General features: G+C 45.0%; 1 protein-coding gene and 1 long non-coding RNA gene across 3 annotated transcripts in view; one reads left to right on the forward strand and one right to left on the reverse strand.

Annotated features, from left to right (window-relative positions):
• Positions 1 to 4,174, forward strand: part of LOC144493418 (uncharacterized) — a 583,821-nt gene extending 579,647 nt beyond the window's left edge. Inside the window, exon 12 of the long non-coding RNA XR_013497740.1 lies at positions 1,287 to 4,174. This is a non-coding gene — a long non-coding RNA (uncharacterized LOC144493418). The remainder of the gene's footprint in view (positions 1 to 1,286) is intronic.
• Positions 1 to 27,972, reverse strand: part of acoxl (acyl-CoA oxidase-like) — a 427,580-nt gene that overhangs the window by 40,513 nt on the left and 359,095 nt on the right. For both annotated transcript variants that reach the window (XM_078212293.1, XM_078212294.1), the window contains exons 15-17: positions 22,839 to 22,950; positions 19,033 to 19,120; positions 9,591 to 9,661 (exon numbers count right to left, since the gene is read on the reverse strand). In XM_078212293.1, coding sequence (XP_078068419.1) covers positions 9,591 to 9,661; positions 19,033 to 19,120; positions 22,839 to 22,950 — 271 coding nt within the window. The remainder of the gene's footprint in view (positions 1 to 9,590; positions 9,662 to 19,032; positions 19,121 to 22,838; positions 22,951 to 27,972) is intronic.

Raw genomic sequence — 27,972 nt, forward strand, 5'->3', positions numbered from 1 at the left:
TTTAGAAGGCTGAGGGGGGATCTTATAGAGACCTATAAGATAATGAAGGGGCTGGATAGGGTAGAGGTGGAGAGATTCTTTCCACTTAGAAAGGAAACTAGAACTAGAGGGCACAGCCTCAAAATAAAGGGGGGTCAGTTTAGGACAGAGTTGAGGAGGAACTTCTTCTCTCAGAGGGTGGTGAATCTCTGGAATTCTCTGCCCACTGAAGTGGTGGAGGCTACCTCGTTGAATATGTTTAAATCACAGATAGATGGATTCCTGATCGGTAAGAGAATTAGGGGTTATGGGGATCAGGCGGGTAAGTGGAACTGATCCACTTCAGATCAGCCATGATCTTATTGAATGGCGGGGCAGGCTCGAGGGGGTAGATGGCCTACTCCTGCTCCTATTTCTTATGTTCTTATGTAAGGACAGAATCAAGCTAGGCCCCTTTATAGCAGTGGTTTGATGGGTCCTGAAATGGCTGATTAGTCCAATGTGTGAGCTGCAGACTCTGTCCCATGCAGAGCAGGTGGTCAGGTAGATGAATTGTCTGGAATTTTGTGCGTTCCTCTGATGCCTCCTGTTCTCGAATTCTCTCGATGTGTTCAATGCCTTTCCGATTCAACCTTCTCCATTTTGGTCAGTCACAAGCCAGGAACTAACTACCATGAGTCGGCAGGGGTGTTTTGATCTTTGCAGGGCTTCTTGGAGACCATCCCTGAAGCATTCGCACTGTCCTGGGCGTCTGCTACCACAATTGAGTTTTGGGTACAGCAGTTGCTTCTGGAGTCAGTTGTCAGGCTTATGAACGACATGTCCTACCTATTCGAACTGGTTTTGAGTGTTTAGTACCTCAATGCTGGGCATGTTGGATGGGAGAGGACACTGCAGTTAGGCTGACTTTCTTGCCATTGGATTTGGAGGATCTTGCGAAGGCATCACTAGTGGTACTTTTCCAGCTTTTTGAAGTGCCTGTTGTTGGTTGTCGAAGTCTCCAAAGCATTTGGAACTCGGGGTTCACTGCTGCCGGTAAACCGTGACCTCAGTTTCCGGCTTGAGATTCTGGTCCTCAAGTATTCCTTTCCTCTGTCAGCCAAAGGTTGAGTTAGCACAGTGGAGGTGATGATAAATTTAGTTGCCTATGTCTGGCTTCCAAGATGGCGTCGGATCGAGGCGACTTCTTGCAAGCTGTGCCCAGCATACCTTCTAATTCTATCTTTTACTCTCGTTCTATGCTTCTAAAACTTCATTCTAACTCTTTTAAACTCTATAACAATGCTTTAATGCAATTTCTTTTACAGATTTGGTGATCCTTTGGACCCTGGAGACACCTGACCTGACTGCTTCCACCTTCTTTGGGAAAAAGATACAAAAGTCTGAGGTCATGTACCAACCCGACTCAAGAACAGCTTCTTCCCTGCTGCTGTCAGACTTTTGAATGGACCTACCTTGCATTAAGTTGATCTTTCTTTACACCCTAGCTACGACTGTAACACTAGAATCACAGAAACCCTACAGTGCAGAAAGAGGCCATTTGGCCTATCGAGTCTGCACCGACCACAATCCCACCCAAGCCTTACCCCCATATCCCTACATATTTACCCGCTAATCCCTCTAACCTACGCATCTCAGGACACTAAGGGGCAATTCTTAGCATGGCCAATCAACCTAACCTACACATCTTTGGACTGTGGGAGGAAACCGGAGCACCCGGAGGAAACCCACGCAGACACGAGGAGAATGTGCAAACTCCACACCGACAGTGACCCAAGCCGGGAATCGAACCCAGGACCCTGGAGCTGTGAAGCAGCAGTGCTAACCACTGTGCTACCGTGCCGCCCAACTACAGAACTACATTCTGCATTCTCTCGTTTCCTTCTCTATGAATGGTATGCTTTGTCTGTATAGCACGCAAGAAACAATACTTTTCACTGTATGTTAATACATGTGACAATAATAAATCAAATCAAATCTTCATCAAGAGGAGATGAAGGCGTACATAATCCATATTGTCAACTTTCAGCAGGGGACGACTATCTCGATCTGTAAGCCACACCTTATTCAGTGAAATGGAAATCTAATCAGTTGTGATAAAACGTGTTAAGATTCATTCCCCGGTTACTTTCTACTTCCCTCTCTTTAAGCAACAGTCTGAAATTAAGTCACAACATTGGTATGACATTTTATCATGATATTAGCTTCCATCCTGATCTCTGGAATTTTACCACGGAATCTGAGTGGGCGAGGGGCGGACAACGGAAATGTCCGTTGACCTCGGGCGGAAATTTCAGGTCTTGCTCGAGCGAGGCCACAAATTCCTGCCCGATATCTTTTGGGGAAATGCTGGAGTGGTGATAATGTCACTCGATTAGTAACCCAGCGGCCCAGACTAATGCTCTGGGGAAATGGGTTCAACCCCACCATGGCAGCTGGTCGAATTTGAATTCAATTAATAAAACGACATGGTGGCACAGTGGTTAGCACAGCTACCTCACAGTGCCAGGGACCCTTAATATCAGAGGGATTAGCAGGGTAAATACATGGGGTCATGGGGATAGGGCCTGGGAGGGATTGCTCAATGGGCCGAATGGCCCCTTTCTGCACTGTAGGGATTCTATGATTCTAAAACAAAAGTTGGAAAACAGACCTAGGCATCAGTAATGGTGAACAAGAAACGATCATCAATTGTCGTAAAAACCCAGCTGGTTCACTAATGTCCTTTAGGGAAGGAAATCTGTCGTCCTTACCTGGTCTGGCCTACATGTGACTCCAGACCCACAGCAATGTGGTTGACTCTTAACTTACCTCTGGAATGGCCTAACACGTTACTCAGGGCGGCATGGTGGCACAGTGGTTAGCACTGCTGCCTCACATCGCCAGGGACCCGGATTCAATTCCAGCCTCGGTCACTGTCTGTGTGGAGTTTGCACGTTCTCCCCGTGTCTGCGTGGGTTTCCTCCGGGTGCTCCGGTTTCCTCCCACAGTCCAAAGATGTGCAGGATAGGTGGATTGGCTGTGCTAAATTGCCCTTTAGTGTCCAGAGGGACTAGCTAGGGTGAATGCAAGGGGTTATGGGGATAGGGCCTGGGTAGGATTGTGGTCGGTGCAGACTCGATGGGCCGAATGGCCTCCTTCTGCACTGTTGGATTCTATGGATTCAGTTCAAGGGCAATTAGGGATGGGCAACAAATGCTGGCCTTGCCGGCAACAAAGACATCCCATGAATAAATAACAATTAAAAGGTTCCCAAGATTTGAAAATTAGTCTTGCCATTGATCTGAGGGAGAGGTGTTGGTGCTGTGGGAGCTGGCTGGAAGAGGGACTTAGGCCGGAATTCTCCAGTCCTGCTGTAGTGAACGGAGATTTAGCTTAGTGCCAGATTCTCCGTTCTCACTGGCAGTGGCGGCGGGGCGGACAAGGTCAGAGAATCCTGGCCTTAGGTTCCGCATATTTAGTGAAAGACCTGTTATCTCACAGGCTTTGAAGAAGGAGTTAACCGTGACCTACAGCTTAGTTTCTGAGTGAACACACACACACCCACACAAGGGGTATCATCACACTGGAGCTCAGTGACTGAAGTTGGAAAGGTGACATAGGTTGATCAGTTTCCGGTCTCTGTAAATTAATGTTACAAAGGACCAACAGAGCACGATATACAAAAAATACCACGATGTACAGTTTACCCAAGAAGATAAATTTAGACGTTGAAAGGTTTTATCAGTTCTGCAGGTAACTAAATAATGGGGGGAATTCACTGGTCCCCTTCGCCAATGTTGGGAATCCTGACTGCCCACTGAATCAGGCATCGGAGTTTAAAATGGCAGGCCCGTCGGGCGTGAGGGCTATCAGGATTCACCCGGCCGGGATCAGGATCCCTCTCAGAACCCGGTTAATATGCAAACCCGCTTACTGTAATACAATTAGCGGGCTTGACGGCCTGGCTGGAGACAATACACATCTCTTTAACCTGTGCTTAACCCTCTCTCCACTCACATTGTCTGTACCTTTGAGACTTGATTTCCTATAAAGACTCGCATTCCAACCATTATTTTGTAAATTGAGTTTGTGTCTTTATATGCCCTGTTTGTGAACTGAAATCCCACTCACCTGATGAAGAAGCAGCGCTTCGAAAGCTAGTGGCTTTTGCTACCAAATAAACCTGTTGGACTTTAACCTGGTGTTGTGAGACTTCTTACTGTGTTTAGCCCAGTCCAACGCCGGCATCTCTACGTCATGGGTACCTTACGCCCAGAGGAGGGTCAGGGAGGTAAGTCCAGTGGCCATTTGCCCCTCTTCCACTGGCATGCTGCAAATGAAGGGTCCCCAAGAGAGCTGGGGGTTGAGTGGGCTCAGGCTGCGGGCAAAGGGTTGACCTCGCCATTCTCCCTCAGGATGGCTGGACTAAGTGCTTTCACTTCTTCTTTTGCAAACTTATTCTCTTTGAAAAACCACAGCTATTAATCAGGTTTTGCATCTTTGTAAACATTGCAGTTAAGAACAACGGGGTTAATTGAGATGCATTCAAGCATGAAGGGGAAGATAAATAACCACAGCTGACTGGAGGCTGAATAAAAATCCATAAAGCTACCAATGAAAACCTCTTTCAAAGCACTGCACTATGAAATTGACATAAATCAAAGGTTTTCAATGGAATAGAGAGGGTTTCAAAGATTTCAGCTTGCTAGGAAGGCTCGGAGACTTCAAATAAAAGCTGTGCAAATACATTTTGGCTGAGTGAATAGCTGTGGAGAAGGGAATTCCACCCTCCCCACCCTCACAAGTGAAATTGACATCTCTCTGTCAGAGGACTTCAAATGGGTTTGCTCACACCTGTAGCTTCTGACAGAGAGAAAGGAAAATCTCTGCTGCAGAGTGGAGTGATGCAGTGATTTAAAAGACTGCTGGGCGACCAGGGGACATGGAGTTTAAAGTGGCCACATCGAAATGTTCACAGCTGACAGGCAGGAATGGAGATGTTGATCACAGGGTTGCCTGAACTCACCATGTCAAGGGTCATCTTCAGGTCTGCCAACTGGAAAGGGTAGTCCAGCCACGAGAGCCCCATTCTGGGGGAGAGTGACGAGGTCAATCACTTGCCCCCAGCCCAAGCCCACCTGACCCCGCAGGCTCTTGGGAGTCCCTTCCTTTCCTGCCTGACAGTGATAGAGAAGCAAATAGCCACTGAACTTACCTTCTTGAGCCCCCCACTCAGGGCTCAAGACACCAGGCCAGGGTGTTGGGGGCAATGCATCATTGGCACTGCCAAAGTACATGGCCTGAAGGTGGTCCTGAGTGGGGGGTCTGGGGGGGGGTGGGTTGGGGAGGAGAGGAAGGCTGAGTGGTGGTCTGAGAGGGGAATGGGGCTGGGGACCAGGGTGGTTTGATGGGGCAGATCAGATTGGGTCACCCTCGGGCCTTTGTGTGGTGTGGGGGTGGGGTGGAGGGGAGGAAGCCTCTCTTTACTGAAGGGTTGCTGCTGCTCACCTGGTCAGCGGAGGGGAAGGGGGGGAATGGGCAACCAGTTTGGTTTTTCCCGGCAGGGGGCGAGGGGACCTGTTTCCCAAGTGGATTTCTCGAGATGCATTAATTTGCATTCACCAAGTGGGTGAATCCAGCCTGACAGATGCTGCCAGCACAGTGCGAAACACTCTGGCTGCCACTGGAATTTTAACGGGCAGGTTGGGGACAGTGTGAAACCCCATTGAGTCGGGTAGGAATTTCCAGCTTTTAGACCAGCGTGGCCAGAAAATTCCATTCTTGGTCCCAATTCGGGAGACTCGATCACATCCAGCACCTCAAAGTCAGCGCCAAGATCTTGTAAAAACATTTAGTAAGGTAGGGCGGGAAGGTTGGCCCAGTTGACTTCTGAGCAAATATAGGTGACAGAAGCTCAATTTCCAGTTGCAGCCCCTCCTCCCATCCCCTCCCTGCCAAAAGTGGTCTAATCAGCCAATTTCACAATCAGCAACTTCTGAGATGTTAGTAACCCCTTGGTTATGGTAATTAGAAGCCTAACACCTGCTTTAGAACCCCCACCACCACCCCCCGCACCCCACAAAAGCTAAATTTGGCAAAAATTAGGCAAAGATTCTTGTCAGTTTTTGCAGGTCCGCACACTCCACCCAGTGGATCCTTTAAAAGATTATTTTTTTATTAATTCGTAGGACATGGGCGTTGCTGGCTGGCCAGCATTTATTGTCCATCCCTAATTGCCCTTTGAGGGCAGTTGAGAGTCAACCACATTGCTGTGGCTCTAGAGTCACATGTAGGCCAGACCGGGTAAGGACGGCAGATTTCCTTCCCTAAAGGGTATTAATGAACCAGATGGGTTTTTCCGACAATCGGCAATGGTTTCACAACCATCAGTAGATTCTTAATTCCACTTATTTTTCTATCAAATTCAAATTCCACCGTCTGCCTTGACAGGATTCAAACCCAGGTCCTCAGAACATTAGCTGAGTTCCTGGATTAAAAGTCTAGCAATAATACCACTCGGCCATCACCTCCCCACTATCATTGAAAGACAGCTAGGTTTTCATTTTGTTTTCTTTTACTCAATTACTTTGGAGCTAGGTGGAGGAGTGGGAATGCTCTGCTCCTGGATCCATAGGAATAACTCCGACGTTCTGGCAGCCCATTGACCCCGCTCTCCCATTCACCTCTGATCTCCCACCATCCACCCTGTCAGCTGCCCCAATGCTGGGATATTTCCCAGAACTTTATCAGACAGCTGGTTGACGCCCGCAACTCCCCATATCATGTAGATGACACCCAGGGCCCAATTTCCGGTGATTTTCAGGCCTTTATCTTCAGAAACATGATCCAGGCAAGCTTCCAACTTTCAGTCGGAGACCAATATCCTGGCCAATAAGTGACACTTAACTCAGTGAAATGAAAATTTATTTTAAATTTTTTGCTCCAATCTTAAAAGTTACAAAGCCAATGCTCAGAGTGGATCAGGCAAACCCAAATCCATTCCTTGCTTGCTCCAAAAACCAAATTCAAGTTCCAATTGAATCCAATTCAAGGTCACCACAAGAGAGACAAGCAAGATCCAAGCTGACAAGATAAGACCCATCTTGGGCTTGATCCGACGCTTGATCTTAGACAAAAGGCCGAGAAGTGATATTAGGTGTGCTAAAGGCATGTTAAGATTCACTCCCTAGTTACTGCCTCCATCACTCTCCTGCGTAAAGCTCTAATCACGACATTAGTATGATATTTTATCCTGAGATAGGGACATTCATATTGGTGCCATCTCAAAGACTGGCTTTGTCCACCCCATCTCTGCTGCTGAAACCCTCATTCATGCCTTTGTTACCTCTAGACTCGACTATTCCAATGCATTCCTGGCTGGTCTCCCACTTTCTACCCTCCATAAACTCAAGGTCATTCAAATCTTTGCTGCCCGTGTCTTAATTTGCAGCAAGTCCCATTCCCTTATCACTCCCTGTGCTTGATGACCTTCACTGTTTCCCTGTCAGGCAACATCTTCATTTTAAAATTCTCATCCTTGTTTTCAAATCCCTCCATGACATTCTTGGTCCCACCCCATCTCTGTATTCTTCTACAACCTCCAATCCTCCGAGACATTTGTACTCCTCTAATTCTGGCCTCTTGTGCATTGCTGGTGGCTGTGCCTTCAGTTGCTATAAGTCCCAGCTCTGGAATTCCCTCCCCATGCCTCTTAACCTCATTTTAGTATGTTCTTAAAATATATCTTTTTGACCAAGCTCTTGGTCATCTGACCTAATATGTACCAATGTGGCTTGTTTTATATTGCTCTTGTGATTTGCCTTGGGACATTTCATAATATTAAAGCTGCAATAGAAATATCATTTGTTATTGTTGTTAATCACTTTCCTTTAACATGTTTTACTCCTCAAGGCCGTCCTGCCTTGAATTACAACCAATTTTAAGTGCATTTTCCCCCCTAATAAAACCATAGAACCTCTATAGTGCAGAAGGAGGCCATTCAGCCCATCAAATCTGCACCAACTCTCCAAAAGAGCATCTTACTCAGGCATTTTAACCTCAAAAGGATGTGACTAAGAGACGACCTTATGGAGGCGCATTTGGTAATTAATGGCATATCAAAATTAAATTCAGAAGATTATTTTAAATTAAATTGTGACAGTAGGAGAAACATAATGTGGGAAATTTTCCCATCCTGCCGACCACAGGAATTGTAGTGGGCGGGGGGGTGGGGGGGGGTGGGGCAGAACATGCAAAGGTTCGTTGATCTTGGGTGGGATTTTCCGGTTTTAGGGCAAGCGCGATCGGAAAATTCTGCCCCTTATGTCAGGAAGCTCTTTACCAAATGGAGTAATCGAAACAATAAGGGCGGCACAGTGGTTAGCACTGCTGCCTCGCACGCCAGGGACCCGGGTTCAACTCTGGCCTCGGGTCACTGTCTGTGTGGAGACTGCATGTTCTCCCCGTGTCTGCATGGGTTTCCTCTGGGTGCTCCGGTTTCCTCCCACAGTCCGAAAGACGTACTGGTTAGGTTATTTGGCCATGCTAAATTGCCCCTTAGTGTCAGGGGGATTAGCAGGGTAAATACGTGGGGTTACAGGAATAGGGCCTGGGTGGGATTGTGGTCAGTGAAGACTCGATGGGCTGAATGGCCTCCTTCTGCACTGAAGGGATTCTATGATTCGACTTCTGAGTAGGAAATGGAGGGAAAAGGTCTGAAAGAAACAGGTGAATGTTAGGAATGGCAGGACTGTAGGGCCACTCCTGATCAAAGGATTTAAATGGCCTTCTTCAATCATACTGTTCTCGGGAAGAGCGAAGTTGCACCAATTAGTAAGATCTCAGCTTTGAACCATGACCAATACCGAGTTAGTTGAATTAGGATTGGGTTGCTTTGATGTCCTTGGGTTAGGGAGAGGGAGTGGGCCTGACTTCCTGCTCTCGATTATTATTGAGTCTGCGTGTCGGCGGAGGACCAGTTCCGCCCCGTGAGTGTTGGATGATTGGCCAGCTCATTGTCGACCTTTGCACCTGAGCAACAGTCACTTGGCTGAGATGCTGCGATCCCAAATTCGGGACAGCAGGATGGGGAGGGAGGGAGAGAGAGAGAGGGGCAAAGAAATGTGAATAAGAATGTATATGAAACGTTTTCACTGCTAAGTAGGCAGTGCAGTTAGCTCAGCCAACAAAGTCTGGCATAAAGCAAGTGCAGCTTGAACTTCTCCTGTTTTAAAAGCTGATAAGGCAGGTTTGCTCAGTAATTAGGCATCTTCTCAGTCAGTTTGGCAAACTAGCCCAGATAAGTTTGTTAAAAGACTGCTGTTGATAGATAGGGTTGAGTTGAGATAATTGAATTCTATTTAAAACTGAAATAAATTCCAGCTAACACTCAACACCCACTTTCCTGTCAGCCTTGCAAACAGGTTCCAGCACTTAACCAAATGGCAGCAAATACATTTGAGATACTGCAGCCCACCTACTCAGTGACGATATTTGTGTCCCTCCTTTCTCGGTTATTAACAGCTGAAAAGATGATAAATGGGCCTTAGTGATAAGAACATTGTGGCTCTGATGCTGAATGTACTAATTGTTTTCCTCTGGAGGGGGGAGTTTTCAATTGATAATCTCACCTTCTTCAGCAAAGCCTGGTCTTCTGGGACTGGGCACTGTTCCACTGCTTTCCAGAACTGTTCTAAGGTCACTGCAAATAAGCAAAAGAGATGAAAGAGTTTCATATCGCGAGGATTTTTTTTTCTCTCTTTCTGTGCTGAGATTTGTTGTGTTCGCAATCTACACTTCACTATTATCAGAAAAAAGTCACGCACAGTTTCCTTCTCACGCAACTCTAAGCCATCATAAAACCCATCTTTCCCAATCAAGCTTTCATTCCAAGCTCTTGCAGCGTGGCTCTTTTATTCCTTTTATCTATCTATTTTTTTTCCTCACCCTTCTGTGTGAAATGCACCGGAATGCTTTCTCCCACAGGATTGCCGAAGAGAGGACAAATAGAACCTCAGCTGAACGTCACGTCTGAAAGATGGCACCTCCAACAATGCAACACTCCCTCAGTTATACATTGAAGAGGTCGTCATCCGCCCTCTCAGACGGATACAAATGATGTCCATGACACCATTCGAAAAGGAGTTCTTCTGGCATCCTGACCAACATTTATCTCTCCAATAACATCACTACCACTATTGCCTGCTCTTTTCTCTCATCTCTCTTTGTGGGACCTTGCACGAATTGCTATTGTGTTTTTATGCTTGTCGTGCTGTGCACAACTTTGGCTCTTGTGTTTCCTCACATCATAACAATGACCACAACTTCAAAATACTTCATTGGCTGTGGAGCACTTTGACGTGTCCTGAGGTTACGAAAAAAAAAAGCTATATAACTGTAGGTTCTTTCTTTATGGTTCTGCAATATTTAGGATGCAAATTTTAAAACACTGGTGAAATTTCTCCAGTCACTCATGCCGAGGGACAAATCAAGGTTCAGCACAAAACCAGATTTTTCCTTTTCCGCCCCTGCTAAATTTTCTGCTAAAATTAAGGACCAGAGGATCTTTGCCACTATATTTGAGGAATGGGGTCATTCAGTGCAGAACAAAAAAATTATACTGCAACCAAAAGCAGGTTGGCGAGCTTTTGTAACGTTACACCCAATACAGATTAACATATTGTAGCAGAATTGCACCTAATGCTTTTGTATCGTCCTATTCAGCTGCAACCCAATTCCATGGGGAAATTCATTATCACTCAAGACACTTCACTGTGTGAACTGCAACTCTGAATATAATATGACATTTTATTATGCGTAAACATTTGTGTTTATATTACACTGAAAAGAAAAGCAGAACTACTGCTGCATGCAAATGCTCACTATTTTTTAAGCTTATTTTTCTACTTGTGTGGGTGGCTGAAAGGGGAGAGAGAAAAGGTTATCTGCTACCTACAGAATATTGTGACAGACTTAAAAACTGTCTGACCCACATCATTTAAATTTTAGTTAGCAACTTTGTAGAAATTGTACTTATCTTTTTTAAAAAAAAACTGGTTTTGAAGCTTCTGAGTCGCTAGGTTGGCTTACACTTCCAATCAGAATAATTTTACACTGCCCCCAAGCTGGGATAATATGCTTATCAAAAAGAGAAATGCTGGATAATCTCAGCAGGTCTGGCAGCATCTGTAAGGAGAGAAAAGAACTGGTGTTTCGAGTCCAGATGACACTTTGTCAAAGCAAAAAGTCATCTGGATTCAAAGCGTCAGCTCTTTCCTCACAGCGCCAGGGACCCGGGTTCGATTCCCAGCTTTGGTGACTGTCCGTACAGAGTCTGCACGTTCTGTCCGTGTTTGTGTTGGTTTCCTTCCACAGTCCGAAAGACATGCGGGTTAGGTGCATTGGCTGTGTCAAATCTTCCCTCAGTGTACCCGAACAGGCGCCGGAGTGTGGTGACTAGGGGATTTTCACAGTGACTTCATTGCAGTGTTAATGTAAAGCCCATTTGTGACACAAATAAACTAAACAATTGTGGACTGTGCAGCATATTACAAAATTCCATCCATGGCTGTGTGCGTTCTTTGTGTCTTCCAAGGAGTAATTGCTCTGGCATTAAAAACAAAAGTTTTTTTGCTGAGAATCTTTCATTGTGGTCTAAATGAAATATTAGTTCATTATTGTTGTTTCACAGTGCATCCTATACAGCTATTTGTCATGTCAAGCTTCTATGTAATTTTACATTAAAGACATCCATGTCAACATAGTGAAAGGCTTTTACTCACATTACAACAGACAATAAGGAACTGGTAAAATTGATATGTGATGATTACATAAAGGTGTCAACCTGGTTATTTTAAGTCATAGAATCATAGAATCCCTACAGTACAGAGGGAGGCCATTCAGCCCTACGAGTCTGTTCGGACCATAATCCCACCCCAGGCCCCATTCCCATAACCCTGCTAATCCCCCTGACACTAGGGTCAATTTAGCATGGCCAATCAATCTAACCCGCACATCTTTGGAGTGTGGGAGGAAACCAGAGCACCCGGAGGAAACCCACGCAGATACGGAGAGAATATACCAACACGCCAAAGATGTGCGGGTTAGTTTGATTGGACATGCCAAATTAACCCTTAGTGTCCCAGGATGTGATAGGTTAAAGGGATTAGCAGGGTAACTAAGCAGGGGTAAGGCCTGGGTGGGATTGGTGTCGGTGCAGACTCGATGGGCCGAATGGCCTCCTTCTGCACTGTAGGGATTCTATGATTCCCCCTTGCCTTTTTGTCTTTGAAAACTGTGACATTTTCTTCAGATATGGTTCCTCGAGTGTCGGTTTGCATTCAAGTACCTTGTCGAAGTGGCCATTATTCATGGGTAAGCCTCAATAGTATATTATTGGCACGCTATTCTGTGATTGTAGCTGAGGTGAATCTCATCCTCACTTGATGCACATACACTCACAGAATTTTATCAGGGTGTTGCTGGATTCTGGGATCCCTGACAGATTATTCTTTCCTTAACTCGCACTGCTAAGAGAACTGTGACTTATTTTCTTGAAAAGTTTTCAGATCATTTCGAGAGTGCTTTTTAAAAAAAAACCCCATAATCTAATACAGAAATAGAATTTGATACAGCTTTGTAATAATTCTACAGTTATGTTAAAGACATGCTGAAAAATAACAGGGAATTACTCAGACCGACATACCTTCATTCATGCTGAGCCCTTGAAATTACTCTTGTGTGATAAAAGCCTAGAAACACTTAGCACGTTTGTGTGAAATTCCTTTGTCTGTTATGTTAATGAAGACATTCACCCAGTGTTAAAATCAGAAAGTAATTTCAAGAAAATACCTTGTTTATGGGTTAAATTGGCACATTCGAGGCTTAGAATTGAAACAAAGATCTTTGCATTGTGACTGAAGCACGGGGTGAAATGCACCAGAATTTAGTTTTACTGTTGCAGATTAGGGAATGAATGAATGAAGTAGATAAACTGACTAGTGAGAAACGAAGAGACTACATCTGCTCAAGAACAGCTTCTTCTCTGCTGCCATCAGACTTTTGAATGGACCTACCTCTCATTAAGCTGATCTTTCTCTACACCCAAGCTAAGACTGTAACACTACATTCTGCACCCTCTCCTTTCCTTCTCCCCTATGTACTATGCATTCCAACCATTATCTTGTAATTGAGTTTGTGTCTATATATGCCCTGTTGCCCCTTCATCAGGTGAGTGAACTCTTCACTCACCTGATGAAGGGGCAACGCTCCAAAAGCTCGTGCTACCAAATAAACCTGTTCGACTTTAACCTGGTGTTGTGAGACTACTTACTGTACTCTATGAACAGTGTGCTTTGTCTGTATAGCACACAAGAAACAATACTTCTCACTGTATTCCAGTACAAGTGACAATAATAAATCAACTCAAATCAAATTGACTCTAAGCCACTTAATTTGGGGGTGCAGATACCTGGTTGTGACCATATGGGAACGTTGATGGTCCTTTCAGATATAGAGGGAGTCACAGCAGATCCAAGTTAGTTATCAGGATACAGGATTATATGTGTTAAATAATTTTTTTTTAGTTTGAGACACCACAAAGTAGTATTCAACGGGATAATGGAGACCGATGCCATTGCGTGCTACCTTTTAGTAGTTGAGAGTTGCTGTATGCTTGGGAAGAACAGGAGACATTGGATTTATGGTTCCCGAAGCTTTCCTCACCTCATGTCTGCATCTGATTGTCAACTGACTGGGTGGATTTTTTCCCAATTTTTGACAGTGGGCACAAAAAACCGCGTTAGAACTGCCGGCCCCAAATGGCCGCACTCTCTGCCCTATTGTGAGGGAAATGGTTGAAAAGCGTTCGGCGGGTGGGTCTTATGATGGAACGTTGATGGGAAAGCCCACCAGCACCATGACCTTTTCAAGATTGGGGTGCCCGTTATAAAAGTAGAACCCCACACCCCAAACATGTTCCCCATCCCCCTTAGCCCCTACAGAACAGCCCCCACTGCCCAGGCACTGCCCCCTGGTACTGCCTGGACACTGCCCCCTGCCGCCGATCCTGCCCACTGAACACGGGAGTGGAAAATCCCTCCCACTGATAGAGATTGATTGTTATTATCAGCCAACAACTCTAGCACTGTATTAGTATGCAATGACCAGAATGGTGAAAGGCAATCTAGTTGGACTTTGGTCTTTCCTTGTCTAGTGATTCCTATGATATCCCTCCCAACATACCAGTATCATAAAGGGTAGTGGTGGAAGAGTGTTTTTCTGAATGGCGGTCTGTAACTTGTGGTGTTCTACAGGGATCAGTGCTGGGACCTCTGCTGTTTGTAGTATATATAAATGACTTTGTAGAAAACTTGGCTGGTCTTGTATCAAGTTTCTGGAGTTGCGGATAGTGATGAAGATTATCAGAAAATACAGCATGATATAGATAGGCTGGAAAATTGAGTGGAGAAATGTCTGTGTGGAGTTTGCACATTTTCCCTGTGTCTGTGTGGGTTTCCCCCGGGTGCTCCAGTTTCCTCCTGCAGTCCAAAGACGTGCATGTTAGGTTAATTTGCCATGTTAAATCAACCCTAGTGTCAGGGGATTAGCAGGGTAAATATGTGGGGGTTACGGAAATAGGGCCTGGGTGGGATTGTGCTCGGTGCAGACTCGATAGGCCGAATGGCCTCCTTCTGCACTGTAGGGATTCTATGATTTCTATGAAATGGCAGATGGAATTTAATCCGGACAAATGCGAGGTGATGCATTTTGGTAGATCCAATTCAGGTGGGAGCTATAAAATAAATGGCAGAACCATCAAGACCATAGACACACAGAGAGATCTGGGCGTGCAAGTCCACAGATCCTTAAGAGTGGAAAATATGTTGAAGAAAGCATATGGCATGTTTGCCTTCATTGGATGGGGCATCGAGTATAAAAGTTGGCAAATTATGTTACAGTTATATAAAATGTTGGTTAGGCCACATTTAGTATACTGTGTCCAATTCTGGTCACCACTCTACCAGAAGGACGTGGAGGCTTTGGAGAGAGTACAGAACAGGTTTACCAGGATGTTGCCTAGTATTAACTATGAGGAGAAATTGAATGAACTGAGATCATTCTCCCTGGAAAGATGGAGGCTGAGGAGCGACCTGATTTAAGTTTATAAAATTAAGAGGGGCATGAACTGTTGGAAGCTTTTTCCCAGAAATGACAATTACAGGGGGGCACAAGTTCAAGGTAAGGGGGGAAAGGTTCAGTAAAGGTGTGTGGGGGAAGTTTTTTACACAGAGAATGGTGGGGCCTGGAATGCACTGCCAAGTGAGGTGGTTCAGGCAGATACGTTAGCCACATTTAAGACTTATCTAGATAGACACATGGACAGATGGGGAATAAAGAGATATAAGCAGTTGGTCTCGATAGGACAACGTGATCGGCAGAGGCGTGGAGGGCCAAAAGGCCTGTTCCTGTGCTGTACTGTTCTTTGTTCTACAAAGCATTACATGAATTCCTAATGTACCTCTGCATCTCATCCCACTCTTCCACATAAACCACTAAAGGAAAAGCAGAAACTGCAAAATATTTTATCTGTTTGGCCCAGGATATCCTGATGCCAGAAACCTGAAAGAAAAGTGCCTCATGGTTATATAGAGGTTTACAAAATAAATGACAGGAGAGAGATACTCCCTCTTTCCACGCAGGTCAGCACCTTCAGGAAGATGGAAAGAAATATACAGGCCACAAAACACCAAATCTGTGAACATAAGTCATGAATTTTCAAACAAATTAACAAACTGTTAAAGGTTGATAAATTTGACCAAATTTTCTTTTCAACTAGGCTGAGTCTCCTTTATTATAGATTTTCCAGAGTACACTATACCTTACTTATATCTGTTCAGACATTACTTGTGTAAATGTGATAATTAGTGAACAGTAAATTCTACAATATTTCTTTCACTTACAAGAAAATCTAACTGCCCTATTCTCTTTGCTCTTCCCCTCCTCTCCTAAGGCCTCCATCACCAGTTACCTTCTGGCCTGAGTATTTGGGCAACATAGGAACGCCATGATTAGCCTCTGTATCCTGGATTCAGGAGGCCAAAACTGACCACAGTTCCCACAAACTTGTCCCGGTGACTCCTGCGAGTGAGTGTGGGCATGTACTGGGCTCTGTTCAAGGAATTGGATTGGACTTGGATGCGCGTAAAGGACAGAGTTTTACTGTAGAGATTGGATTGGGACTGACTGCAAATTTAGATTGGTTTTGACTGTAGGGATTGGACTGGGTTTGACTGTAAGCATTAGTTTGGATTTGACTGTTAGTATTGGACTGTGTATGACTGTGGAGTCTTGATTGGGTTTGACTCCAGGGATTTCATTGGATTTGACTACAGGGATTGTATTGGGTTTGACTATGGAGTCTAGATTGGGTTTGACTGTAGGGATTGGATTGAATTTGACTGAGGATTTGATTTTGATTGACTGTATGAATTGGATTGGGTTGGACTATAAGGATTGGATCTTGTTTGACTGTAAGGATTAGACTGGGTTTGACTGTCAGGATTGGATTGGGTTTGACTGTAGGAATTGGATTGAGTTTGACTAAGGATTGGATTGGGTTTGATTGTAGGGATTAGATTGAGTTTGACTAAGGATTTGACTTTGATTGACTGTACGGATTGGATTGAGGTTGACTGAGGATTTGATTTTGATTGTACGAATTGGACTGGGTTAGACTATAAGGATTGGATTGGGTTTGATTGTGATGATTGGATTGGGTTTGACTGAGGATTTGATTTTGATTGACTTTACGAATTGGATTGGGTTGAACTATAAGGATTGGATTTTGTTTGACTGTATTTTAATTTGGAAGGTTATTCTGAATTTGAGATGTTTAATGAGCAGGAATTAATTAATGACCATATAGTTAAGGATCCTCTAGGGAAGAGTGATGATAGAATGGTAGAATTTCAAATTCGGTTTGAGAGCAAGAAACTGGAATCCCACATTCACATTCTGGAGTTAAAACAAAGGTAATTACATAAGCATGAGGACAGACTTGGCGCTAATGGACTGGGGAGAAAGGCTGAAAGGTAGGACAGTTGTTTAAGGAGATATTCAATTTCTTCCAACTAAAATATATCCCAGAGAAGAAGAAAGATTGTAAGTTTGACTAAAAACATCCATGGTTAAGCAAGCAAGTTGAAGACAACATAAAGACAAAAACTTTATGTTGACTCATCTGATGAAGGAGCAGCGGTCCGAAAGCTCGTGATTCCAAATAAACCTGGTGGATTTAAACCTGGTGTTGTGAGACTTCTTACTGTGCCCACCCCAATCCAATGCCGACATCTCCACCAGATTGGATTGAGTTTGACTGTAGAGATTGGATTGGGTTTGACTGGGGATTGGATATGTCTGACTATAGGGATTGGATTGGGTTTGATTTAGGGATTGGATTGGGTTTATCTGTAGGCATTGGATTGAGTTTGACTGTAGGCATTAGTTTGGGTTTGACTGTAGTTGATGGATTGGGTTTGACTGTAGAGATTGGATTGGGTTTGACAGTCGGTGTTGAATTGGGTCTCACTATAAGGATAGTATTGGGTTTGACTGTACGCATTAGATGGGAGTTTGACTGTTGGGATGGGATTGGGTTTGACTGTGGGCATTGGATTAGATTTGACTGTGGAGACTGGATTGGATTTGACTGCAGAATTTGGATTCAGTTTGACTGCAGGGATTGGATTGGCTTCAGTTTTGATGCCCTCCATGGATTATCCGCGTTAGCAATATTCATAGTACTTGAAGGTCTCAATGGAACTGTACCTCAACGAACTGGCTACTCCGTCAGTTACGGAGAACAGAAAACTGGAGAATAATGAAAATAATGATCAGGACGGTCTCCCTCTTCTCCTGCCAGCTGGTGATGGAGATCCACTGACACAAGCCAGAAATTTGTTTTATGTTGGATTTGCTGCAATGTACCCACGGTGGCACAGTGGTTAGCACTACTGCCTCACAGCGCCAGGGACCTGGGTTCGATTCCCGGCTTCGGTCACTGTCTGTGTGCATGTTCTCCTGTGTCTGCATGGGTTTACTCCGGGTGCTCTGTTTTCCTCCCAGAGTCCAAAAGATGTGCCGGTTAGGCACATTGACAATGCTAAATTCTCCTTCAATGTACCCGAGCAGGTGCCAGAGTGTGGTAACATAGAAGATAGGAGCAGGAGGAGGCCATTTGGCCCTTCGAGCCTGCTCCGCCATTCAAAGAACAAAGAACAATACAGCACAGGAACAGGCCCTTCGGCCCTCCAAGCCCGCGCCGCTCCCCGGTCCAGGATTGAATCCTGAATCCAGGATCCCCGCCCAATTTTCCAGCCTATCTACATACTAATATCCTATCCACCGAGCTGTCCCTCACAGCTATGATGCTTTGTTCATCACAACCTATTAACTCACCCCTACCCCCCCATTCCAGACCATGTGATCTCCAGGGAGGGGCGAAAACCCAGAGTGAAAACCCCAGGGCCAATATGGGGAAAAAAAAATCTGGGAAATTCCTCTCCGACCCCCTGAGGCGATCGAAACGAGTCCAGGAGATCACACTGGCCCTGATCGGAAAATGCTTCCCAACCCTATTCATTTCCACTTCCACGAACACCATATGAATTCCCTGCCCCCGAGACAGGTTCCCAACTATCCGCATTCATTAAGATCATGGCTGATCGTCCAACTCAATAGTCTAATCCTGCTTTTTCCCCATAATATTTGCTCCCATTTGCCCCAAGTGCTATATCCAGCTACCTCTTGAATTCATTCAATGTTTTGGCATCAACTGCTTCCTGTGATAATGAATTCCACAGGCTCACCACTCTTTGGGTGAAGAAATGTCTCCTCACCTCCATCCTAAATGGTCTATCCTGAATCCTCAGACTAGGAAATTTTCACAGTAACTTAATTCGCAGTGTTAATGCAAGCCTACTTGTGACATTAATAAATAAACTTTTTTTAAAAATCTAATAACCTAAAGATAACAAATATTAAAAAGTCAAATGAAGAGATATTGTTACTGACCTCGATGAATGTGAGCCAGTGCTAGGTAGGTGACATGGTGGAGGCACGAGTTCCAGGCACTGAAGGGCTCTTCCTTCTTTTTCATTACCTAAGAAAAGGAGCACATTCTCTAGCAGTCAAGAGCAAAATAAGAAAGCTTTTCTCTAAAATACCCCAGGTTTCAAAGCAAGGTGTTAGCTGTTCCATCACTTTCAGTGAAGTTGGCCTTGATGTGTTAGATACTGGCCAGGAGATGGGAGATGAGCTGGGGCGGGCATGGCAGGGGGCAGGGGGCAGGGGTGGGGGGGGGGGGGGGGGGGGGGTGGGGGGGGGGGGTGAATGTCAGGGATTGTGGGAGCGGGAGAGTTAGAGACTGCAGGAATGGGGTGTCAGAGATTGTTTTGGGAGGAGGGGGCATCGAGTATAGAAGTTGGCAAATTATGTTACAGTTGTATAAAATGTTGGTTAAGCCACATTTGGAATACTGTGTTCAATTCTGGGGTCACCACACTACCAGAAGGATGTGGAGGCTTTGGAGTGCAGAAAAGGTTTACCAGGATGTTGCCTGGTATGAAGGGTATCAGCTATGAGGAGAGATTGATTCTCCCTGGAAAGATGGAGGCTGAGGGGCAACCTGATAGAAGTTTATAAAATTATGAGAGGTATAGATAGGATGAACAGTTGGAAGCTTTTTCCCAGGGCAGAAATGACAATTACAAGGGGGCACAAGTTCAAGGTAAGGGGGGAAAGGTTCAGTGGAGATGTGCGGGGGGGAAGATGTTTACACAGGGGGCCTGGACTGCACCGCCAAGCGAGGTGGTTGAGGCAGACACATTAGTGACATTTAAGACTTATCTTGATAGGCATATGAACAAATGGGGAATAGAGGGATATAAGCGGTTGGTTTAGATAGGTAAATGTGATTGGCGCAGGCTTGGAGGGCTGAAGGGCCTGCTCCGGTGCTGCACTGTTCTTTGAGGGGGGGTAGAGGGTCAGAGATCGGGGGGTGGGGGGGTAGTCAGAGATCGGGGCAGGCTTTGGGGTTGGGGAGATCCTCAGAAATCATGGAGGAGAATCGGAGATCAAGGGGGCAGTTGGAAATCATGGGGGGGGGGGGGGGGGGGTAGTGGGGGAATACTCCTGCTACATCCAGAGCTGTAAATACACTTACCTGGTGGAGCCCTTCCCTTCTCCTTTACCCTACTAGTTTCTGAGTACAACACAATTGGTTTCCGTGCAGTAAAGATAAAATTCCTCTCAAAATATAAGTGCCCAGCTTCCTAAAGAGCTTTTACTAACTGACCTGCCTCCTGTGAGTGAATGAATTGGTCACCCGCCCCCGAACCACCTTCATTAAAACCGGAAGTGGGTGGGCTGGAGTTGGGTTTGAGATTTCAATTTATTTTTTGCTTCCCACTCACCCCTCCCCTCCACCTACCCATCCTGTGTGGTTAAAATTCCCCCCTTTATCTTCGTGTAAAATCTGTCTCAGACAATTCTATTATGTATTAAGAGTTTTGTGTATGGTGCCTGCTTCTTGCAGTTCTCACAACCGCTTCCTGTAAGCCTTCTCAGATAGGCAAACATACAAATCAGGAGCAGGAGTAGGCCCTTCAGCCCCTCAAGCCTGCTGTGACTTTTTTAGTCGTGAACGCTGCTGAATAATCATCAGTGAACATCCCCATCTCTGACCTTATGATGGAGGGAAGGCCATTGATGAAGTATCCGAAGATGGTGAGGCCTTGGGAACTACCCTGAGAAACTCCTGCAGCAATGTCCTCAGACTGAGATGACTGACCTTCAACAACCACAACCAGTGGAGAGTTTTCCCCCGGATTCCCATTTACTCCAGTGTATCTGGTGTACAGTTCTGGTCACCCTATTATAGAAAGGATACTAGTAAACTAGAAAGAGTGCAGAAAAGATTTACGAAGATGCTACCCGGGACTTGATGGTTTGAGTTATAAGGAGAGGCTGGATAGACTGGGACTATTTTCCTTGGAGCGTAGGAGGCTTAGGGGTGATCTTATAGAGGTCTATAAAATAATGAGGAGCATAGATCAGCTAGATAGTCGACATCTTTTCCCAAAGGTAGGGGAGTCTAAAACTGGAGGGCATAGGTTTAAGATGAGAGGGAAGAGATACAAAAGGGTCCAGAGGGGCAATTTTTTCACACAGAGGGTAGTGAGTGTCTGGAGCAAACTGCCAGATGTAGTAGTAGAGGCGGGTACAATTTTGTCTTTTAAAAAGCATTTAGACAGTTACATGGGTAAGATGGGTAGAGAGAGATATGGGCCAAACATGGACAATTGGGACTAGTTTAGTGGTTTAAACAAAAGGGTAGCATGGACAAGTTGGGCCAAAGGACCTGTTTCCATGCTGTAAACCTCTATGACTCTCGTGCTCCTTGATGCCACACTCAGTAAAATGTTGCCTTGATGTCAAGGGCAGGCGGTCTCACCTCTCCACGGCTATAATGAGGTCAGGAGCTGAATGGTCTTGGCGGAACTCATGTGGGTCTGCACTCATATGCAGACAAGGTAAGGATGACAGATTTCCTTCCCCAAAGGACATTAATCAACCAGATGGGTTTTTATGACAATGTTTTTATGGTCACCATTGCTGAACTAGTTTTTAATTTCAGGTCGAGTAATTGAATCGAAATTCCAACAGCCGTGCTAGGTTTTGAACCTGCAGAACAGTAGCCTGGGCTTCTGGATTGCTAGTCCAGTGACATTACTATTATGCCACCACCTCCCCTTTTGGTTTGCATGTTTGTTGGTTTAAACGGTTTATCTTTTGACTTCAGATGAGCAAAGTCAGGGGATATCCGCTAATTTGTGAAAAAGGTGTAAATACTGCAAAGGGTAAACGCACATTTCCAGCACATCCTGTTTTAATTTGGATTTCCCCTCGAATCCCAAACAGGGTGCCATTTTATTTTTCTAGTTGCCTACTTTATAAGCCCAATGAGACGGTAAGCCTGAAGACAACGGGTGAGAAATTTGTCTTGTGCAGTAGCACAAGAGATGGGCAATAGGGAATCTGAAGCCATTTTACACTCCCTGGTTTCCTCCCACACTCCAAAGACGTGCAAGTTAGGGTGATTGGCCATGCTAAATTGTGTCAGGGGACTAGCAGGTTATGGGGATAGGGCCTGGGTGGGGGGGTTGTTGTTGGTGCAAGCACGATGGGCTGAATGGCCTCCTTCTGCAATGTAGTAAATTATACGTACACATGCTCGTTTCTCTTCACCATCGACTTCATGGAGAATAAAATGACTCAATTAACTCAAGACTTCAACATGCCCAATGACTGGGAAGCACCTTAATTATTAAACTTGTGGCTCAAAACATCGGAATGCAAGCAGGGAGGGCAGAGGTGTTTAAAATTTGAGCCTGGTGGCTGCAGGGGGCATTTGTGGTGGTTGCTATAGGACTTACCGGAAGAAAAAAAACCAATTCATCTCTTTGCTATAGTCATTTCTTTCTTCCTCTCTTTAGGTCCTCTTCTTGCTGAGTATCATTTACTGACCAAGAAGAAATGAGGACGACTTGCTTTCAAGCCCCTTTCAAGCCCCTCTGAAACTGGTCGTAGAAAAGTGGACATAAAGGATCTGGGTTGATTCTTCCTGTGGATTACTGCGATCATTCGTTAAACAGCCCGATCCCCTTGCAAGCAAATTTTGAACAATTCTCTCGGCTGCCTGTTGTTATTTTGTTTGTTGTTACCTCAGTGACCGACATAAACAGTTCTGAGTCAGAAGAATAACAATAAAATTATCAGCAACCTTTAATCTCATGGAAATATCTGTGTTCTGACTTTACCTTACTGTAGAGTCTAGCTGCCAAACTGCGTTGAAGGACCCTCTCTCGGTAATTCAGTGCTTTCAGTAAGAAGCTCAGGCTGCCCACCGTCTCTGTGCTAAACGCTAGGATACTATTGGGAAATTAATGAACATATGGTCAGAGATTTTCAACAGTTAAAAAGCAGCAAATTACTTTAGGTAACATTTTGGAGCAGGTAAACCAGAACTAAACCAGAACCAGAACCAGAACTGAAGGAACATATTCATGTACGGGACTGGAAGAGGTCTCTGCACTTTATCTGAACAGTTTCAAACTTCAATCAGTTCGAGACATTACTCCACTTCAGATTTATTAATCCTCTCTTCAATGATCTACCTCCACTATGCCCAGCTATTCACTGCTCTCTGTGTTTAGTAATCTCTCTGTGTAAGTCATAAGGACTCGAAACGTTAATTCTGTTTCTCTCTCCCCCACAGATGGTCCAGCATTTTCTGTTTTTGTTTGAGATTTCCAGAATCCGCAGTATTTTGTTTTTATATTTGCCCAGTTGGGTATCTGGATATCTGTCAGCAGCGGAAATCTTGATTTTATTTTATTACCCCTCAATAACCTTATAGAGGCTAGTTATAGAAGCACTGTTGCAGGGATAGAGGGGTTAAGGAGAAGCCATTAGTACAACATACAACACAAGCTATCTGAGGAATGAAAGGTTTGTAATTGTATAGTGCCATTCACTAATCAGTACACCCCAAGATGCTTAACAGCCAACAAAGCACTTTTGAAATGTAGTCCATATATCCCCGTTACACCAGTGGCACAGACCCCTTTGATGACTACAGTGCTGGTTTCAATAAGTGGTCAAATGCAGTTATGGTCTCAGAATGACTAACATCAATGAGGAACACAGAGCCCTGGCAGACAAAGTGAGTCATGATGTGGAGATGCCGGCGTTGGACTGGGGTAAACACAGTAAGAAGTCTCACAACACCAGGTTAAAGTCCAACAGGTTTATTTGGTAGCAAACGCCACTAGCTTTCGGAGCGCTGCTCCTTCGTCAAAGTGAGTCACATTATGCAACTTTGGATTAACAAGGCTCCAACTACCAGCAAAGCATCTATTGATTGAACAGCCCAATTTCCATCTTTTAACATGACTTCTACATTTATTTTATACGTTACAAGGTGTGTCAGATACTTAGCCAGACTATTCCTTATGATACCAGTAGTTGACAAGAGTGGTTCAGGGGTTTACAGGACTTTACTTTTAACTCAGACATGGCTGGTTCCCTGCTGTGAATGCGGGAGCACTGAAGTAACCCTTATATGTAAGCCAGGACTCACTGCCAAATCCACTGCCTTCTGAAGTGTAAACTTTATTAGCTCTATGATTAAGGTATTGATAAAAAGAGTCTGGTTTAGTCACGTAAATGTGAGTAGAGATGAAGAAAATATTTTTCTGCCGCGAGTTTGATTTGATTTGATTTATTGTTGCCACGTGTGTTGGCATACAGTTGAAAAGTATTGCATCTTGCGCGCTATACAGGCAAAACATACCGATCATCATAGAGCACATAGGGGAGAAGGAAAGGAGAGGGTGCAAAATATGGCGCTTTAGTTACAGATAGGGTGTAGAGAAAGATCAACTTAATGTGAGGTAGCTCTGTTCAAAGGTCTGATGGCAGCAGGGAAGACGCTGTTTATGAGTGGGTTGTAGTGTGATCTCAGACTTTTCTATCTTTTTCCTGATGGAAGAAGGTGGAAGAGAGTATGTCTGGTGTGCATGGGGTCTTTGATTATGCTGGATGCTTTTCCGAGGCAGCGGGAAGTGCAGAAGGAGTCAATGGATGGGAGGCTGGTTTGCGTGTTAGACACAACACTTTGTAGCTTCTTGTGGGCTTGGTTAGAGCAGGAACCATAGCAAGCTGTATGATGTGGAACGTACTGCCTGAAAGGGCAGTAGAAGCAGATTCAATCGGAAGTTTCAAAAGGGAACTGAATAGACACTTAAAGGGGAGAGATCAAGAGAGTGGAACGAATTGGATAACTCTCAAACAGCCAGCACAGGCAATATTGGTTGAATGCCCTTCCTCTGTGCTGCGCGATTCTATGAAAAGTGAAATCTGGCCATGTATATTTCATTCTTTATAAAGCAATGCAACATAGTGAGCTGAGCATGTTGCTGTATAGGGGGAGATGGGGGGGGCGGGGGGGGGTGAGGGGGGGGAGTGGTAGGCGTGATCAGGATATCGAATTCGATGATCAAACATGATCATAATGAATGGCAGCGGAGCAAGCTCAAAGGGCCGAATGGCCTACTCCTGCTCCTATTTTCTATGTTTCTATGTACAGAAACTCAGCATTCCTTTGAGCATGAAAGAGCTGGAGGGCACCATGCAAAAAATTGCTGCGCTGTCATGAGATGAAACTAGATACACAAATATAAAGTGCACGGTTTCAGTCGCACAGCACAAACCCATGTTGTAAATTTACCCTTGAAGGAGTTGAGGGTGGGAGTGAAGAATATGTTTCTCCATAGTTGTGAGTGTTTATTATTGAAACTCGAGCACCAATTCAGCATACATTTATTTTTCAAATGTAAATGAAGGACCTACATAAAGACATGCTCCTTCCAAGTTGTCTGTTTGTTACCAGTGACTTCAAAGATAATTGTGAACCTTTTATCTTCTGTGGTGACGTTGCCAGAAAGCCCAAATGTTGCAATATTTTGGTCTGATTCCTGTCATTATGTGTCCTCTTACTCGGATCTACGGAACTGATTTAGATAGCCCTGTCTGCTGGTAAACATACATTCGAAAATATCTTAAAAAGCAGACAGAAGGGCGAATTCCGAGAAACCAACCTTCAGAAAGTCTTACCAGCTTTGGTTTCACTGCCAGGAACTGTTTTTCTCTCCCAAACCTGAGAGCAGCAGACGGCTGAACACCTCTGATGTTCAGGGCAGTTCTGCTTTCTCTCCCAATATCACACTAACGTGGTGCGTCTCCCTCACTTCGAAGGGCTTCGTGATAGCTACATGGGTAAGATGGTTGTAGAGGGCAATTGGGACCAGCTTAGTGGTTAAAAAAAAGGGCGGCATGGACAAGTTGGGCCAAAGGGCCTGTTTCCATTTTGTATACCTCTCTGACTCTATGAACATACCGTGTTAAGGCTGGTGATCAGGAATGTGTCCCTTGTTTGATATGACTACAATAGTGGGTGGGTGCTGGTCAGTGGGTGTGGTGGGGGGGGGGGAGGGCGAGCATTGGTGGTGAACGCGTGCCTGAGCAGCTGTTTAAAATTGGGATTTATTTTTCTGATGGTTCGAAAAACTGAGTAACTGAACCAAACCCGAGCATGGCAGAAAGACAAGAACTACGAAAGCCCTGAGGGTGCTGGATATCCGTAACCAAAACAGAAAGTGCTGGAAATACTCGACATGTCCTAACACCCACCTCAAAGAAGATCTGCTATTCTCGCCGAGGAACTTCCATTTTCCTCTTCCACATTGTTCACATGCATTGCAGACTTTCAGTGCAGACCCCTGAGGAGCCGAATGGCCTCTTTCTGCACTGCAGGGATTCGATGATTCTATTCTATCATTATTTTCAGTTTCTCTTTTTAAAAATGTTATTCTTTCACAGGGTGTGGGTGCTGCTGTCTCGGCCAGCATGTGTTTTCAAAATAAAGCCCTCTGATTTTTCTCCCAGTTTAATGCAGCAATCCCAGGAGATTGATCTTTAATTCCAGGAGATGCCAGGACACGTTGGCTGGTGTGGCAATCCTAAAAGTGTGTGCGAGGAGGGGGGGGGTCACAGAATCATAGAATCCCTACAGTGCAGAAGGAGGCCATTCGGCCCATCGAGTCTGCACCGACCACAATCCCACCCAGGCCCTATTCCCACAACCCCACAGATTTACCCTGCTAATCCCCCTGACACTAAGGGTCAATTTAGCATGACTAATCAACTTAACCCGCACATCTTTGGAGTTTGGGAGGAAACCGGAGCAGCCGGAGGAAACCCACGCAGACACGGGGAGAATGTGCAAACTCCACACAGACAGCGACCCGAGGCCGGAATTGAACCCGGGTCCCTGGGCGCTGTGAGGCAGCAGAGCTAACCACCGTGCCGCCCCTATGATGCTACTTGTTGTTGTGCACCTGGCTGAAACTCATGTCACGGTTTACATTTTACATGTAGAATGGAATCAGAGAATGGTTCGAGCACAGGGGTCCATTCAGCCCATTACGTGTGTTCCAGCTCTCTGCTATATGGATAATGGCCACTTATAGGCACCCATTCAACAGCATCCCAGCAATGTTGCTGCACCTTCAAGAGAGGGTAGGTATCATGACTTCTGGTTGTCATAAGTTCAAAGTGATCACATTTTTTGACTCAGGCGGCTGGAGTTTCATTGAGTGTATTTCTAGCTAATTTCCTGGTGACTGGTGGACTGATACATTATTGCTCGATACCAGACTGCAGAGTAGCAGTGAATGTGGTGCCCCTGAATTAAAACAGAAAGTGCTGGAAATACTCAGCAGGTCTGGGAGCATCCGTGAAGACAGAAAGGGAGCTAATGTTTCGGGTTGAATCTGACTCTTCCTCAGAACCAGCTATGTCGTGTATTGTCAACATTTTAACTCAAACATCCAGCATCTGCACCATTTTGCCTTTGTTGTAACGTGGTACGTTTTCACAACTATTAGTTCCTACTTCTTTATGAATAATGTAACAATACAGTAGTAGGGTTGCCAACGGTGGTTGGTGCATTTATGGAGGTTTTGTTATAAACCTCCTTCTTCCAACTGCCATAGAGTCATACAGTACAGAAGAGGCCCTCCGGCCTATTGTGTCTGCACCAACAAGACTACACTAAATCTACACTAATCCCAACTTCCACTTGGCCCATAACCTTGAATGTTATGAAATTTCAAATGTTCATCCGTGTATTTTTTAAAGGTTATGAAGTTTCCCGCCTCCACTACCCTCCCAGGCAGTGCATTCCAGACTCCCACCACCCTCACAGTGGAAGACATTTTCCTCAAATCCCCTCTAAACCTCCTGCCCCTCACCTTAAAGTTCTGCCCTCTCATTATTGACCCTTTGAGTAAGGATGGGGGGTGGGGGTGGGGGGGTTGGGGTGGGGGGGGT

This window comes from Mustelus asterias, chromosome 5, assembly GCF_964213995.1.
Source record: "Mustelus asterias chromosome 5, sMusAst1.hap1.1, whole genome shotgun sequence".
Classification (NCBI taxonomy): domain Eukaryota; kingdom Metazoa; phylum Chordata; class Chondrichthyes; order Carcharhiniformes; family Triakidae; genus Mustelus; species Mustelus asterias.